The sequence below is a fragment of the Muntiacus reevesi genome, chromosome 4 (genome assembly GCF_963930625.1).
Source record: "Muntiacus reevesi chromosome 4, mMunRee1.1, whole genome shotgun sequence".
In the NCBI taxonomy this organism is placed as follows: domain Eukaryota; kingdom Metazoa; phylum Chordata; class Mammalia; order Artiodactyla; family Cervidae; genus Muntiacus; species Muntiacus reevesi.
This window is the reverse complement of record NC_089252.1, coordinates 148,125,618-148,144,527: the sequence shown is the minus strand read 5'-3', so window position 1 is coordinate 148,144,527 and position 18,910 is coordinate 148,125,618. Positions and strand designations below refer to the sequence as shown.

Sequence of the window (18,910 nt, the reverse complement as noted above, 5' to 3'; positions counted from 1 at the left end):
CTGTCTCAGTCTTCTGCTTTCTTTTTGCTTCATCCTTCTTCTTGATACTGGATCCACTTCAACTTTTCTATATCTTTCTGAAACAGGATCTCTGAAGTACCTGGATCCCTTGGTAATGGTCTGGCCTGGACCAATGTTATAAATGTGCTATGGCAGGGCATTTCAGATGCCTGTGATGACCCAGATCCCTGTGATGTCAAATGATCAGTGCAGGTCACAAACTCTACCAGAAGACCATTCGTGTTGATCAGCACTAATGAGGGCCACCATAAATGATGAAAATGCTGACAATAACCTTCATTTCACTTTATAGCTGAGATTGTAACTTTAGATAGTGCCCCCATCTTGTGAGACTTGATTTCCCTCCATCATCCCTAATTGTTCTCCAGCTGAGTCCTAAAGTGAATTCACTATTCCATTAGAAGCTATAATGAAGCCACTCTAGACTTGTTGCTTCCTTCCTTCAATACAGAGACTTAAAGAGTAAAACAACTAGACAATCAAGGAAAAGAGACAGGAAAATATACATAAAGTATCCATAATGATATTTCTCTGAACATTCAGGGACTGTGTATAAGTCTAAAGACAAATGAATATGAAACAGGAAGAACTTAGAAATCAAGGAGAATTATTGAACATCAGTGGATTAGACAACTTTAGCTATTCCATGTCATTAAGTTATTTTGCTACTTAACGTGTGTGAAGAAAAAATTTGCAGTGACTCTAATTAGCTTTGAGAAGAGAATAAAGAGGAAGAAAAAGTGAGGGATAATGAGAGAGAGTGCACAAGGAGGAGAGCAATATATGTACCGACAGAGTAGGAGAGGATAAAGTTGAAACCCAGAGAGATTCTTAGACTAAGAAATAAAATGATTTTAAGGGGTGAACAGTTACATATTTAGAGATGAAAAAACTTTGCCTGAAGTCTTCCTTGGTGGCTCAGTGGTAAAGAATCCTCCTGCCAATGCAGGAGACACAGGCTCGATCCCTAATCTGGGATCTCACATGACGCAGAGCAACTAAGTCCATGCACCTTCACTATTGAGCTTGTGCCCTAGAGCTGCAACTACTGAGCCCCATGCCCTAGCTACTGAGCCCTGCATGCCCTAGAGCCTATACGCTGCAACTAGAGAAGCCACCATAATGAGAAGCTTACTGATCACCACTAGAGAAAAGCCCACGCAGCAACAGACCCAGCACAGCCAAAAATAAATTCATAAACAGAAAACAAAGCAAAAAACCTTGCCTGGAATCTAATCTCATCACTTTATGGGAGGCAGTGAGGCACAGGGTAGAGCAAAAGGACTTTAGAGGCAGGCATATCAGAAATTCAGACTTGACATTATTGTTGCTTACTATAATGTGCAGTTGGCTAGCTGATTCTCAATTTTGTTTCCTATAAAATGAGGATTAACTAAAATAACATATAATTAGTGCTGGCACAGACTGGACAATAAATACACATAACTGTGAGTTCTGTTTTCTCTCCCTCTCCCTGTGGTTTCATTTCACATGTAAAAGGAATACTGTAAACACTTGGCCAGCATCCCACTAAGAAGCCAAACTGGCCCTGCAGAAACCTGGAGAAAAGGATCTCACCCACACTTTATAATCCATCCTACTGGTTCCTGCTTCTTCCTGTCCTGTCCATTTAACTCAGGTTTCCCCCATGATGTATTTAAGTCCCATTTTCTCTTAATTTTGCTTAAGACATTTGCAAAAAATGTGAACCTCAGCTTTTATATAATTTCTAAAAGAGAATCATTTAGAATCAAAAGCCTTTCCTTTTCCAGAGAATAAGAAAGAAAAATGTAAGATAAATAGAAGACACCAATATGCACAAATGTGAAGAGGGAAGTTAAAAAAAAAAAAAAGAAATGAGGAAAAGTAACCCTAGAGATTATATGATCTCCTCCTCTGCAGCAAATGGTGACAGACAGGTCTTTGCTAACCAGAAGGGCCCCATCAGACACACCCAAGCCATTTGCCCTTTAGCCAGAGCTGGGAGTCCTGGTTGGCTGTCTTTGAGAGCCTGATGTAAACTTAGAGGAGAGATTCAGAGAACAGACTAGCTGGAGAGAGTTGGAAAAGTAGAGATAGAGTTAAGTGTCTAGAGAGAGAGAAAGGAGCAAGGTGGAAGTTAATGGAGTTAAGATCTGTGACATCTCCTCCATGGCCACTGTGTGCAGAATTCTGGTGTGATCTAAACACAAGTGGTCACTGAGGGAGAGAGTGTTGTTTGTCTCTGATGGATAATTAGAGTCAGGGTCAGTTTTCACTGAAGAAGTGAGCACGTTTACTGACCTTCTCCCTTGACTTTGGCATACCCTGGTGATAACACTTCCTGTGCTGATCTCAGGCCCAGAGGAGGGATCCACAGACATCAAGTGACGGTCCAGTGAATTCTGCTGCAACTAGCTGGCCATTTATAGGGTAGGGAGTATGGGCTTCGTGGACACACACACATACACACTCACAGGCACACACAGAGGCAGGCATGAGCCTGGTCACTGTTCGGAGCCAAATGTAATAAGGCCAACTATCTCATCTTGAAGTCTTACCATTTTAACTGGATCCCTGGGGATAGTCTCATATCCTTGTGAGGCTATTGCCATGGCAAGTGGCCTGGAAGGTCTAGAATAGTTTCAGGGTTTCTGTTCTGTTTATGAGATGAGCTGATATTTAAGGGGGCCTGGCAAGTGTCATTATCCTCATGTCCTCAGCTTCAAATCTTAGAGCGTTTAACTCTTGAGCACCTATTGTACAGTTTTAGTTTGAATTAACTTTCTAATTAGGGTTTCTTATGACTTAAATATCACTCCTTGTGCCCCCAATTCAATATTTTTCTTCATATCATTATACTATGTTCACTGTGTTCAACCCAACAATAAAGATCAGCTGAATACACACGTGAAACAGTTACCTTATTAAATGCTGCTGATAGTGTGGTAAACAGTCAAAAGCACTCCCCCCCCCCCTCAAAAAAAGAAAGAAAAGCACTCCCTGATGGAGCATACATCATTGATAACATGCTCCCTTCCTAGCCGCCATCCTCTACCTCTTTATTATCACAATTCTATTCTTCAAATCTCAAATAACCTTCTTTCCCCTAATTTACCCACTGTTCCCCCAAATCTTGCTTGACATTGAATTAGAGTCTGCATAAGTCAAAGAACTTCAGTAATTCTCTTACTCCTTCAGTCCTCTGTAGATCTTTTTTCTACTTGGAGTGCATGAGTTCCTTTAAAGTTGAAGTTTATGCTGCTTGTGTCCTGACTCTAGAGTGAGTCTAAGCATCTATGAGACTTAGCATCTAACTCTAATTGTGCAGGGTGGTTTCACCCACAGTCTCATCGTATAACAGAAACCTCCACCGCCATCTCCAAGTGTGCATCTTACAAAATCTATTACAATTTAGGCATTTTTGTAACATAAATGGCTTTGGAGGAAAGTGTGCTTTTGAAACATAATCCACAGAAGTTAAGCTTCAGGAAAGTGACCTTTGCAACAAAGATTTTTTATGATCTTTCAGATATCCACTCAACTTCTGAAAAAAAGTGAATTTGTCAAGCTCTTTTACAGCACCTATTTCTACATCATTCATTGATATGGTAAGAAAGAAGCTCACTGGTCTCCTCACTTCCTTATAATCTCTGGTCCATAGCATTTTTATTAGCACAATTCTAACCCAAACATGATGCTCAATTCAAATGTGAGTGAAATTATACCAAGAAAAGCTGTCCAAAAGTGGTATAACTTCAAGAGTCGTTAGGAAAAAATGTGTATCTATTGATGTTATGTTACATGTTTATGTATTTCTGTTTATTTACATTTTTCCTAGTGACATTCCATAATTTATGTGCATCTTTCCATGAAGGACTGCCCTATTTCATTATGGTTATTCCCATATATTTTATATTTTGGACATTATTTAAGATGGTCTTAAAATTTATTTTTCTATTTTATTTGCTGGAATATAAAAATGCAATTTGATTTTTGCATCTAATAAACTTGTTTAATTCTATTAATTTAAATAAATTATCTATACTTTTTAAAGTTTTTCTATGAAGACAATCATGCCATCCCTAAGTACAGTTTTGCATTTTTGTTTTTAGTTCTTATACAGTTTATCTACTTCCCTTGCTTTATTGTATTATATAGGATCTTAAATCTAGGAAATCAACCCTGAATATTCATTGGAAGGACTGATGCTGAAGCTGAAGCTCCAAAACTTTGGCCACCTGATGCTAAGAGCTGACTCATTGGAGAAGATGCTCATGCTGGGAAAGATTGAAGGCAGGAGGAGAAGGGAATGACCGAGGATGAGATGGTTGGATGGTATCACTAATTCAATGGACATGAGTTTGAGCAAACTCTGGGAGACAGTGAAGGACAGGGAAGCCTGGCGTGCTGCAATCCATGGGGTCACAAAGAGTCACAGGAGTGAGCAACTGCACAACAACAACAGGATCTTCACTACAACTTTGAATAAAAGTAGGGATAATGGTTACCCTAGGTTTGCTTATAATCTAAAAGTAATTTTAATGTTTCCCTATTAAGGGTGATGCTTGCAGAGATTTGGTATGTGATCACTTTATTGGTTAAGGAAGTACATATCTATCCCTGCTTGGCTGAGAGTTTTTTTTTTTTTTAATTATAAACAGGTATGAATTTTCAGTAAACTAGATGCCTTTTCTGCATCTACTATCATGTGACTTTTCTCCATTTGTCTATTAATGTATTGATTTACATTAATTCATTTTCTGAGTTAAATAAATTTTGAATGTCCTGGGATAGACTCAAGTTTGTTCATGATACAAGGTATTATATTTTTAATACGTAGGGAGACAATTCTGTTTAGAAATTTTACAACTCTATTCATAAGTGATATTAGCTTATTTTGTCTTTGTCAAGTATTGGTATCAAATTTTCCCTCCTTTTTGATATATTCACTAGTTTATTTTTTAGATTCCACGTGTAAGTCATATCAGAGTATGTATTTTGTCTGTCCAACTCATTTCACTTAGCATAATACCCTCCAAGTCCATCAATGTTGTTGCAAATAGCAAAATTTCATTCTTTTTTTTAAATGCCTGAATAGTAGTCTGCTGTATATAAATGTACCACATCTTCTTTATCCATTCATCTGTTGATGGACACTTAGGTTGTTTTCATATCTTGGTTATCGTAAATAATGCTGCTATTAACATTGGGAAGCATATATCTTTTTGAATTAGTGTTTTCCTTTCTTTTAGACATATACCTGAGTGTAATTGCTGAGTCATATGATAGTTCTATTTTCATTTTTTTGAGGTCTTTCCCTCTTTTCTATTATATAGGCAAACCTCCATAATATTATGGATTCTGTTCCGAACCACCAAAATAAAGTGAGTATTGCAAGAATGCATGTCACACAAATTTTTTGGTTTTCCTGGTGCATATAAAAGTTATCTTTACACTATACTATAAAGTGTGCAATAACATTACATCTAAAATACAATGTACCTATTCAACATTAAAAAAAAATAAAATAAAATACAATGTACCTATTCAATTAAATACACTTTATTGCTAAAAAATGCTAACCATCATCTGAGTCTTCAGTAAGTCATCATGGTAACATCAGTGATCACTGGTCACAGATCACCATAACAAATATAATACTAACTAAAAGTTTGAAATATTGCAAGGATTACGATAATGTGATATAAGCAAATGATATTGGAAAAAAGGTGTAGATAGATTTGCTCAGTGCAGGGTAACACAAACTTAAATTGATAAAAACCACATTGTCAATTGGGAGATTGGAATTGACATCAATACCCTCCTATATATAAAATACAATAGATAACTAATGAGAACCTACTATATAGCACAGGGAACTCTACTCAGTTCTCTCTGGTGACCGAGATGGGAAGGGAATCTACAAAAGAGTGGATTTATGTATGTGTATAGCTGATTCCCCCTTCATGAGCACATCGTGAGAAATGCTGGGCTGGATGAATTACAAGCTGGAATCAAGACAGGTAGGAGAAACATTAACAGCCTCAGATATGCAGATGATACCACTCGAATGGCAGAAAGCCAAGAGGAACTAAAGAGCCTCTTGATGAGGGTGAGGGAGGAGAGTGAAAGAGCTGGCTTAAGACTAAATATTAGAAAAACTAAGATCATGGCATCTGGCCCCATTACTGCATGGCAGATTGAAGGGGAAAAGGTGGAAGTAGTGACAGATTTCCTCTTCTTGGACTCCAGAATTACTGCGGACGGTGACTGCAACCATGAAATTGGAAGACGATTACTTCTTGGCAGAAAAGCGATGACAAACCTAGACAGTGTGTTGAAAAACTGAGGTATTAATCTGCCGACAATGGTCTGGAAAGTCAAGGCTATGGTCTTCCCAGTGGTCATGTATGGTTGTGAGAGCTGGATTGTAAAGAAGGCAGAATGCCAAAGAATTGAGGGTTTTGAACTGTGGTGCTGGAGAAGACTTGTGAAAGTCCCTTGGCCAGCAAGGAGATCAAACCAGTGAATCTTAAGTGAGATCAACCCAGAATATTCACTAGAAGCACTGATGCTGAAGCTGAAGTGCCGCCAGTATTTTGGTCATCTGATGTGAACAGACGACTCATTGGAAAAGTCCCTGATGCTGGGAAAGGTTGAGGGCAGAAAGAGAAGAGGGCATCAGAGGATGAGATGGCTGGACGGCATTACTGATAAATCTATTATATACATTTTCTCTTGCTTTTCTTGCATTATCTATTAACATGTGATTAAATTAGTAGTTTAATTTATTAGATTTTAACTTTTATTTTTTCTTCTAATATAAGAAAGTGCTGCTCTAGCTACATTCCACAAATTTGTATGTAGATTCATCACGATTTGGGGGCTTACCATAATTGGCTCTTTTGTTAGAAAACCAAACGTGAGGTATCAGGTAAAAGAACTCAGATAAATAGGCCTTTAGTAGAGGTTTTATATTGATCTTGCTAGGTGTTAGGCAGTGTTTATGTTTGCTGTAGCTGTGGTGCCAGAGGCTAAAATTTCCTCTAGTATCCTTGTTTTCATCTCCTCTGTTATCTTTTTGTTTCTTAGAGACTCCTTCCTAAATAGGGACTGAAGATTGTAGGTCTTTCAGGTGTAATTCTTGAAATCCTCAGGTCCTATTGATGTGGTGGTGAGTGGTGGGGGAGTGGAAGCATTCTGTGGTCCTATGATTAGGTCTTGGTTTTCTAGTGAGCCTGTGTCCTTGTGCTGTGACCTTTGCAAGTACGTCTTGCATTTTCTTTTTTTCTGGATCCTTCCCCAGATGGGTTAGGTTCTCATAAGGTAGTTTTCCTTAAGGACAGTCTGTTAAGGAGAACACAGCTGTCTGAGCTTATTTCAGAATGGTTATTTTCCCTTCCCACTGCTGAAGCATAAGAGGATTTTTTTTTTTCCCCTGATCTTCATCATGAGAATCTGGTGGGGATGCTGCAAGTAAAACTCATTAAACTATGAAGGCTTCCCTAAGGATGAGCCTCCAGGAGTGTTTTTCTATGAAGCCAACCCATGCTCAGTCTCAATAACTAGTCAATTTTCCTTCAAGTGTTCTGACCAGGCTCTAGCTGCAGCTTCTGCTCCTAAGGAAGCTGTGATTCTCTGTGTTCACCTGTCTCCCTGTTTTTGGAGTGGTGGTTTGCCCTGTGACTTCAATTCTCTGATGAACCTAAGAAGTGTTGATTTTCAGTTTGTTCATTCGTTTTTGTTTTTCACTGATGAAGGTGGAAGTGACAACTTCTGAGCCCCATACTCCTTCCATGTAAGAATAGACATAATTAATTAGACTAATTAGACTAATTCTTAATTAGAATTATATTTCTCAATTTCCAAACATATGAGTTTCTTTCGAGTTATCTTTTTGATACTGATTGCTAACTTTTAACTGCATTATGATTAGAGAACTCGGTCTGTGTGATTCCTTACCTTTGAAATGTTTTAAGGTTTGTTTATGGACCAACATATGGGCTATTTTGAGAAATTTTCCATTTGTTTTTGTACTAGGTACCTGTTATTCAGCCAGTGGGTGTGAGTCAGGCACTCAGTCAGGTCCAACTTTTCAGCCACATGGACTGTAGCCTGTCAGCCTCCTCCACTCATGGAATTTTCCAGGCAAGAATACTGGAGTGGGGTGCCATTTCCTATTCTAGGGGATCTTCCTGATCCAGGTACAAACCTGTGTCTCTTCATCTCCTGCACTGGCAGGCAAATTCTTCACTACTTGTTCTACCTGGGAAGCCCTAGTGGGTGCAGCGGAAGGAAATAATTGGCATACTTAAACGGGACCAATAAGGGGAATTATAAAGATGCAGGAGTCAAAGAGGGATGGAAAAGCACCCTAGGCTGTCAAGAGCAGGACCAGGTACTACCTTACAGGAACAGGGAAAGGAGCTGTGAAAGAAGGCCACTTGATAGGGGCTCTGGAACATCAGGGAAGGAGACAGGAAAATAAACACACCCACTCTCTTCCTGCTTTCTTCTACTCTTACTAACTCTTATTAGTTGAACCCAAACAGAGCTTAGAAGGTAATGAATACAGTCAACAAAAGTCTGTCTATCAGGACACAGATCAGGGGAGAAAGTATGCACTTAGTTTTAGAGGGGCAAAAAAAAAAAAAAATTGTCTAGCACACATAAAAGGTAGAGTGTACCCTTCAGGATGGGTGGAGCATATGGGTGGGGAAATATAAACAATGGTAAAAGGAGGAGATCGGTAAAGTGGATGAGAAAAAGTATTGAAATTATAGGTAGTATTTTCATTATAGGTTACATGGTTTCCACACATTTCACTAAATGGCATTGTAAGAGTCCCACTGTAAACAAGCAGAAGTGATGAGTGGTGGGACTGAGCTAAGCAAAAATGTGAGATTGGTGGGAACAAGGGAAGGATGGACATTGGGTGGATGAATTTTGGTTGGAAGTAACAGAGGAAAAGGGTAGAATTTAAGTAGGAATCCAGACTAGTGATAGACAGAAGGGCATGACTGGCTAGAAAATTCCTATAACTTGAAAAAAAAAAACTTGGTGGGAGTAAGAGCAAGTTCAAATAGAGACAAACAAAGAGGTTTTAGGGAAGGTTTTTTATTAAAACTACTTACATAGATTGTTGCCATGGCAGTGTCGGCAGAAATCCTGCCCATAGTCCAGCAGAAAATGACTTTGCAGATAGAATTCTGTATTCCAGATTCTCCTTGGTTTCCTCCTATCTTTTCCCTCCCCATATCAATAGCTCTCATCATTTTTATGATTCTGCCGTTTTAATACCTTGTCTCTCCTTGACATTATTGACATCTTGGGTCATACAATTCTTTATTTTAGGGGATTTCCTTTGTATTATGGAATGTTCAGCAGCATCTCTGGTCTCTATACCTACTAGATGCCAGTACCATATTCTTTCCTCCAGTAGCGACAACCAGAAAAATATCTTCAGATATTGCTAAATACCCCTGGGGAGAAAATCATTCCTACTTAGAACCTCTGCTCTAGATTTTCAGAAACGAAATAGTGATGGAGAAGACAGAAGATGGAACTGTAAGTATAGTTTCAGGAAATGTAGTATATTATAGGTAAAGCAAGAGATAGGAATCTTCATGAAAAAAAGGATGCCCTTAAACTGTATCCAGGTTAGTGTCAAAATTTACAAGTTGTAGCAAATAAATATGTAAATAGGTCAAAGTGCTTTTATATATTCTTGCAGATGTGCAATGCAGATGTCACTCAAAGCTTTCTTGATCCTAGGAGATTTCTAGGAGATTTCTAGGAGATTTCCCACCCCCAGTTTACAACCTAGGGAAGTAAGTGCTCTCCAGAGACTTTTGCTCTTGCTTCTGTTCTTCCACCTTTCCATCAATGATCCACATGTATTTGACATACAGCTCCTCCTCTTGCTGCCTCTGAGAAGTAATCCTATTAACCAGTTCTTATGTAGGGAGACAAATTTCATGGAGAATTTTGAGGCAAGCACAGAGGGATGGTGTCACACACCTTACAGCATATTTCTCCTACTCATTGCTTTTTTCCTATGTTCCACATCCCTTTGTTTCCCTCATGGCTCTCAAACTGCTCCTTTCTCAATCTTAAGGTTCCTACCAGTTGACTTTGCCCTGGAAAGAAGAAATGCTCTGGAAAGAATGAACTTGTCATCCTCTTTGCTGAATTTCTCTAGAGGATCATATTACTTTCCCCCAAATTTTGGAATACACTCCTCCATTTTATTACACTTGCCCCTCCAATCATGAAAATGTATAACTAAGAGAAATTTGGTGGAAGGGAAATTAGATGAGCATTATTAAACATCACCAGTATCTTCCGTAAAGACTGTGGTGCTAGAGAAGATTCTTGAGAGTCCCTTGGACAGCAAGGAGATCAAACCAATTAATCCTAAAGGAAATCAACCCCGAATATCCATTGGAAGGACTGATGCTGAAACTGAAGTTCCAATACTTGGTTTGAAGAGCTGACTCATTGGAAAAGACCCTGATGCTGGGAAAGATTGAGAACAAGAGGAGAAGGGGTTGGCAGAGGATGAGATGGTTAGATAGCATCACTGACTTAATGGACATGAGTTTGAGCAAACTCTGGGAGATAGAGAAGGATAGGGAAGCCTTGTGTGCAGCAGTCCACGGGGTCACCAAGAGTCAGACACAACTTAGCAACTGAACAACAACAACAGGATCTTTCAGGTCTTATTCTAGCAGAAAGGAAGCCATGGGTACTCCTTCCTGGAGCTTGTCAGCTCGTGAATCTCCCACTTCTTTGGGCTGCAGGAGGGTAAGTCAGGGGAAGTAGCTGCCCCTTCTGACTACACAGACTCTGCCCGGGAAAGACTGCTTCTCCCAAGGGCCCTCACCATGGCCCCTTTCATTTCTTTGTTTCGGAAACTGTAGATGATGGGGTTGCACATGGGCGTGATGATGGTGTAGAGGAGGGAGAAAGGCTTGTCTTTGTCAGGACCATGTGTGCTGCGGGGGTTCATGTAAGAGAACATGGCTGAGGTGTAGAAAAAGATGACCACGGTCAGATGAGAGGCACAAGTAGAGAAGGTCTTCCCCCGGCTAGAGGAGAAGGCCTTGCCCAGGATGGAGGCCAGGATGCGGGCATAGGAGATGACGATGAGCGCCATGGGGCTGAGCAGCACCACAATGGCATCGGCAAAGATGACTCTCAGGCTAAACTGGGGGTCTCCACAGGAGAGAGCAATCACTATGGGGGCCTCACAGAAGAAGTTTTCTATGTGGTTGTCTCTGCAGAAGGGACCACGAAATGTCATGTAGTCAAGCAGGATGCCATTGATCAGCCCAAAGAACCAGGCTGTACTCACCAGTCTCACACAGACCTGCCGGCTCATGACCTGGGCATAGGTCAGTGGGTGGCAGATGGCAACATAACGGTCATAGGCCATGAAAGCCAGGAGGATGCACTCAGCCACACCCACGCCAAAGACCAGATACATCTGGGTTAAGCAGGAGGCAAAGGTGAGGGTGTGATTCTTTATCACTAAGTGGACCAGCATCTGCGGGATGGTGGTGGTGATGAAGCAGACATCCAGGAAGGACAGGTGGCCAAGGAAGAAGTACATGGGGCTGTTGAGTCTGGGGTCTGTCCAGGTGATGAAGATGATGAGGCCGTTCATGGCCATGGCCAGGCTGTAGAGGGCTAGGAAGAGAGCAAAGAGCAATGCCTGAGTGGATGGGGAGCTCTGCTCAAAGCCCACAAGGACAAACTCAGTCACGGTGCTGCCATTCCTTGTGTCTACCATCTGGGGCCTGCTTGAGAAGGGAAGATAGAGCACAGATAAGATACGAGGGTATAGGTATTTCCCACTTGTATAAAAATAGATTAAGGGAAAATGAGTGAAAGATATGGGAATTTCAGTAAACTACACGTGAGTCAGCACTGTCATGGGCACTGAAAATACTAGTTTTATTGCAGGCTGCGATAATGGAACCACATTATAACCAAGGGAGATTCTATTATCCTTTTCTATGAATCAGGCTGTACTTGAAATACCATATCCAGTTCTGGACCTCTATTTTAAATGATTATCCACCAAAGGGATTATGTTCAGACAAAAAAGGTGGTGAAGATCTAGAAACCACGTGACAAACTTTTAAAGGAAACTTTAAAGGGAAGTCTTAGGGAAACTCTAAGAGGTCCTTTTTAAATGTTAATAGGTTTTTCATCTAGAAGAGAGAATTTACTTTTTCTATGTAACCTCAATGAGTAGAACTCAAACCAGAGAGTAGAAATACTAGAGAAAAAAATGACTGCTATTTCTTATTACAAATTTTCTTTGTTCTTTTAAGTATACCACCAATGCCTGCTCCTTGTGGAACATCTGGAAAATACCAAAAAAGTAAAAGCTAAATAAATAAAAAGAGTCAACCAGAGGGAAACCACAATCTATATTTTAGTTCATGTCTTTTCAGTAGTTTTTTTTTTTTATATTTATATTTCAAAAGCTTTGAAGACCAAAACAAGGCTGAGTGGAAACTTCCATAGGAATTTAACTGAGGGAGAGTATATTTTCAAGAAGAAATGCAGTAATTACAACTGATTCCAGGTTGGGGAATGCAATGCAATAGGGAGGAAGTAAAAAGGATAAAAATTCATTCTCATTTGAATGCAGAACTGGGAACAACTGCACTCCACTCCACTTTACAGTCAAAAATGATTTATTCATTTAATAAATGCATGCCTAGTGTGTTCCATATACTGAGCTGGGTGCCAAGGATATAAAATCATGCAGAGAATTTCCTCCCTGACCCCATGGATATTATACTATATCCCAAGTCATTAAATCAGGGGGATAAGTGAGCTCATAGAGAATCCATATAACATATGGACAATATTAATAAAAACCAAACATTTATAAGCAGATATATTTCAAACTCTATTGCCTCCATACAGGGAATGTACCCTTTGGAAGGGTCATGAAACACTTGCAACATATTATTGGTACATTACAGTATAAAAAAATCTTAAATGAATTCCCAAGGTCCAAAAAAGTTCAGATCATATTGACCACACTAAAATTAGGCATTAAAATTCTTCTTAAATTTCCACATAGAGGAGATTTCTTAAAATTTATTTATTTTCTCCCCTTGATGAGAGAAAAAGAGTACAAGTGTCAGCTAGTGTATGGGATTTTCTTTAAGAATACTGCTTATCATTACATTGCACACTTTAAATATCATATAATTTTTTTCAATTATACCTCAATAAAGCTGAAAAAAAGCCTGTCAAATTCAAGTGGGAAAAAAAAGGAATATTGCTTGCTCATTTTTTTTTAAACTTCAAGAAAAGAAGTAAACTCTTACTGAATATATAGAGGGTATTGTTTTGATAAATTGTGGATAGCATTCTTCTGATCAGCAGGGCTGTCAGGAGTATTGTACCATTTGTGCACTGCCCAAAGGCTCCTGAAGGTCATAGTGGCTGCTGAAGTCCAGCCTTTGCTCGGCTTAACCAAGCCATGTACCTTGGTGAGGGGCTGTGTGGATTCAAAGTGGTACCTTTCTCCTAATCCTGTTCTGAGAGGGAGTGACTTTTTAAAATTAACCGGAATATACTATGTATGTTAGGAAGATGTGGCCATGAGGATATTTCACCACTTATTTTTTTTTTTCGTCTGGTAAGACTGGTGAAGTCTTTGAATGAATAATAATAAATAAGCCGATGTTCTACTGAGTGGGTTTTATGAATAAAAAGGCAGTAGGTATTTCTTCTAATGTGGTAGTACTCAAAGTGTGGTCCGCAGACCAGCAGCAGCAGAAGCATCACCTGGGAACTTCATAGAAATTATATTGGGCCTCACTCCAGATCTACAGAGTCATAAACCCCGGGGATGGAGTCTAGCAATCAGTCTTTTAACAAGCCTTCCACGTGATTCCGATGTACATTAAATGTTGAAAAACTACTATTTTAATGCAGGTGAAGACTAAGTATAGCCCTCAAGACAAATATAGTCCATTGTTTATTTTTATAAATAAAATTTAATTGGAACACAGCACACTAATCTGCTTATGTATTGTCTGTGATTGTTTTTCCACTACAAAGGCAGAGCTGAATATTTGCCAGAGACCATTTAGCATGCAAATATGATTGTCAGATTTAGCAAATAAAAATATTAGATGCCCAGTTAAATATGATTTTTCAGATAATCAAAGAATAATTTTTTATTACGAATATGTTCCATGCAATACTAGTAAATCAATGCATGGAGGCTAAAATGTTTACTATCTGGTCCTTTACAGAAAAGGTTTGCTGACTCTTGCATAATCTTATGATTGTAGAGTGGACTTGCCTCCAATCGACAGGAGCATGGAAGGGAGGCAATGAGAAAAAGGCCTTATTCCTGATCACACACCAGGGATTCTGGTGGGTTGAGTCTCAAGTACTTCCCTCCCAATTAGAAGACTCAGACTAAGAGATCAACCTGCCTGGGATGGAAGGGCAGCTGGTGCCACTTGCTTTTCTGTTTATTAAACTTATTATATGAGTTATTTTCTTTAAGCGCCTGCTGTTACACATGTTCAATTAAGATAGTGGATGTTTTAGAAGAATTTTGCAACTAAATCAGGAGAGATTTTGTAACAACAATAAAACCAGGCATGATTATGAAAAACACTCCATCTAGTAAACATTGAAAAATAAAAAGCCCTCTGAAAACAACTTTTAGATAGATCAAACAGGAAATCAAAAGATTAATTACAGACTATCTAAAAAATTAATAATAATAATAAACGGAAGCATATATCAATAAATATATACACAGGTATTTGTTAAAGGAAAAGTTAATAGCCTGAAATACTTGCATTAAGAATAAGAAATAAAGATAAATGAAGTGAAATAGCTCAAGGGGTTAGAAGCAGATAAAATTAACATAAGCAAGACCAAAAGGAAATATATGGAAAGATCAAAGAAGAAATAATTGAATGCAAAAACAGAAAAAAGTAATTAATAAACTCAAAGATAAATAATTTCAAAGAAATTGGTCCTCTGAAAGTAAATAAAATAGACAAACTATTATTTACATAATAAGAACAACAAAAATGAGATGGAAGGAAGAAAGCACAATACACAAGTTATAAACAAAAAGTTTTAATAATCACAGCCACAAAGGAAACAAAAATAATTATGCCACAGTATTTTGCCTATGACCATCAGGTTTGAAGGTCTGGAGGAAAAGATAACTTTCCAGGTAAATGTTAATATAAATCAATAAAATTCACTGAAAAAAATATAGAAACCAAACTAAACTAAACCAAACCAAACTAAACTTAATGAAATGAAGCAGTTCTGAATTTTGGCTTCACATTATAATCTCTTGAAGAGTTTTGAAATGTTGCTGTGATGTTGCTGTGCCTATGTGGCAAACCAGACATACTTAAAACAATGTAAGCACAGGGATTCAGTCATCAGTGTTTTTAAAACTTCCCAGGTGGCTCCAATGTTTCAGTCAAGTTTGAGAACTTCTAAAACAGAGAAAATTGACAAAGAGCTAAGCCCCAAATGGCTCTAGACCCTGATAGTTTCCTGAGTTCTTTCTAATTTTGCAACAATCAAATATTTTTGATAGTTTATGATAGAAAAAATAATGGGCTCCTGACTACTTTTACAAAGTCATCAAACCATTGAATCCAAAATCTGAGAAATATACAAAAGAAACTTATAACTAAGACAGTTTATTAATAATGATGAGTCAGGCAAAGTAAAATCTTAGCAAATGGAATTCATCAGTGCAGTCAAAGAAAAATACGTCATGATCAAGTGAAATCCATTCCAGTGATTTAAGGTTCTGCTTATATTAGGAATTCTAGTACTCTAACTACCATAGTAATATGTCAAAGGTGAGAATATTCTAAATTCTAAATGAGATGTTTGATAAAATTCAATAGTGATGGGAATTTCCTGGTGGTCCAGTGGCTAAGACTCTGCGCTCCTGATACAGGGGGCCTGGGTTCGATCCTTGGTCAGGGAACTAGATCCCACACGCCACAACTAAAGCTCTGTGCAGCCAAATAAATAAAAATAAATGTTTAAAAAAAAAAATTCAATAGTGATATCTGATTGTTAAAATTTCTTAGTAAAGCAGTACTTGAAAGAGGTTTCCATGTCATAATTTAAAAATTTATCTAAATTAAAATAATTATGATACACACTATGCATTATGTACTATTTGTTCTGATGTGTAATAGTAAGTTTTTAAAGATTCAAAACCATACATGGAATAGATAGTCTTTCTTTCATCCTTATTTTACAAACACACAGAAAAGGTGAGCAATTTGCCCAATATCATGCAGACACTTGAATTAAAATCCGAGAGTCTGATTCCAAAAGGTGCACTGTCAACTACCCCCACAGCTTCAGGGTTTTGGATGCCCTATAATTACTAGCCAAAGTATCTGAAAAATGAGTTCAAGAGGTAGTATGTTGGTACATGTTTAACAGATGGCTCTGCTAGGGACACCTGATTTGTAACATTTGCTAATTTCCATAGTGTTAATATTCCCATATGACCTACTTTGCTAGAAATGTGATACCGCTAAACATGGAGTTAGGAAGGGATGCACGTTACATTACTGTTGTATGCTTTTCCAACCCTATAGATACAACAGATGTAAATACATGACCTTGAGAGGATAGATAATAGTAAAATATAGTGAAAAAATTAGGAAGTAATGAATTTTTAGTATCTATTACCTTTGTGTTATAATATATTTAATGCTTTGTTATAATATGTTAAAATGGCCATGTTTAACAATCAGTTCTTAAAATGCTTCAAAATTTAATAATTGGTTCTTCAGAGCTGGTACCAACTGGGTCGAGCATACCACTGGAATGAAAATGAAGGGCAGAATTATCATTTGCAGGTGTATTGTTAGCATTGGTGAAGACTTTTAGGATTAGGTGCATTCCTTCCTTTTTCTTTGTGTTTCTGCCTCGGCCTACAGGGAGGTCAGATTTTCTACCTAGGAGGGGATAGGATAAGGGTACAGGAAACACTTTTGACCTTACTGTTCATCTTTGCTGTAGAAATAACTTAAATATCCCTCAGTTGGGCACCGGTTATGCATATTATGGTACATAGAAAAAATAAAAAATGAGAAAATCTTGTAGAAGTTATGTCTTACCTCATTTTGTTGCTATAGTTAGAAATGGTCTGTTTGTCACCAAACCATTTCAACAGGTAAGAAGGACAGTCTCATGGAGGCTGTGGATGAGCTAGCCTAGGCAGGACATTGGAACTTGGGGTCCTCTCTGGAAGAAACAGTACCCCGTTAGCTTATACGATCCCTTACATGAAATTTCTCAAATCATTCCAGATGAATGTCAACTCAGATAAAGTGTCTTTACTCACTTATACTAATTTCTAGTTTACAAAGCATATTCATGTATATTATTCCGTTTAACTCTTAATAGGTACTATCTCCGTTTTACAGAGGAGGAAAACTGAGGCTCAGAGAGCTAAAGTAACTTGCCCAGGATCATATGTCTAGCAAATAAAAGTAATGAGATTCAGACCAGGCCTTTTAAGTCCTTAGAATAACTTTCTCCCAAGCTGCTTAGGGCAGAGATATCACTACCTCCTGTAGGTTATACAATTACTTAATGTCACATTTTGGTCAGGAATACACACACACACACCCATGTACACACACATATGTTATAATTCATATTTCATTATGGTTATAGGCTTCCTTCTTTGAAATTAATCCCTAATAAAAACAATATATTATGAAGGAAGAATTCTCTTTAAGATTTGGATCTATTGATTAGCCATTTTAGCCTTTTTTCTTAGGTTAAATATTTACAGGCCCTTTTATAATGCCTTGCTATCCTTATCTCCTCATTATCTTTAAAGTTTCCAGAAATAAGAAAAGAAGCAACTAAAGAAGACATTGATTGGAGGCTTGGAGACAAGTATAAGAACTAAAGAAGCACATACACTTTATATTTTTAATACCCCTGGTGAACAGACTGATGAGATCATCCCTGAAACAAAGAATATATTGTGGAGGGTGCTGAATCAAAACACTGAAAATAAAGACTAAAGAGGTTAAGAAGGAATATTCTGGGAGATACCCCTATTCAAATATAGTAAAGAGCTCCTCTCTAATGATCATAAGACAGAACAATAGAAAATAGAGGTAAGTGCAACAAGAGTATGAAGTTAGACTAAAGGAATGTTTTAGTATTTAAAAAAAAATTTTTTTTTTTGCTTTTAATTTTTATTTACTTTTTTCCCTCATTTATTTTTATTAGTTGGAGGCTAGTTGAAAGCATAAAGTGACCAAGGCGTAATGAAAGATCTTTTCTGTATTCATTGCAAATAGGACAGATTTCAGTGCATCAGGTCTCATTTCAGGTCAAAATGGTCCAAAAGCACAGTGGACTGGAGCCTGTGCTTCCTTCTGTGTTTGCTTGTGTGTTAATAGTATTTAGATACAGCCACTCTCAGTCCTCTCCATATCCAATTAGCCTTTTGTTCCCTCTTTTCAACCTCCTCTACTGGCTTTATGCACCCCCCACTCCATTTACTATTTACCATATACAAATCCATTTATTTGTTCATTCAGTTTTTGTTTGGTGCCTACCATGCACACACTCCAGTCCTGGCATCCACACTTTCACACATGCTGGTCGTTTTTTATGTTACTGTCCTTTATTCCTATTGGCATCTGGTGAATTCTTTCTTATCTTTTGTGATGCAAATTATACACTGCCTCCTCAGCAAAGCCTTCCCCAATAACCTATCATCTCTCCTGTCCTTTTCTTTTAATGAAAAATCACTTAATTTCTTCTTAGAAGTAAGCTGTTTTGATCCCATTATTTGCTCTTTGAGCCACAAGTGTTGTGGGCAGTTAAT

General features: G+C 38.0%; 1 protein-coding gene across 1 annotated transcript; it reads right to left on the bottom strand.

The window, feature by feature from the left end:
• Positions 1-10,840: 10,840 nt before the first annotated feature.
• LOC136166268 (olfactory receptor 10AD1-like) lies at positions 10,841-17,305 on the bottom strand. The gene is made up of 2 exons (XM_065932349.1): positions 17,175-17,305; positions 10,841-11,807 (listed from the first exon to the last, which is right to left on the bottom strand). The coding sequence occupies exons 1-2, from the start codon at positions 17,177-17,179 to the stop codon at positions 10,841-10,843; spliced, it is 972 nt and encodes a 323-aa protein (XP_065788421.1). The 5' UTR covers positions 17,180-17,305.
• Between the last annotated feature and the right edge of the window lie 1,605 nt (positions 17,306-18,910).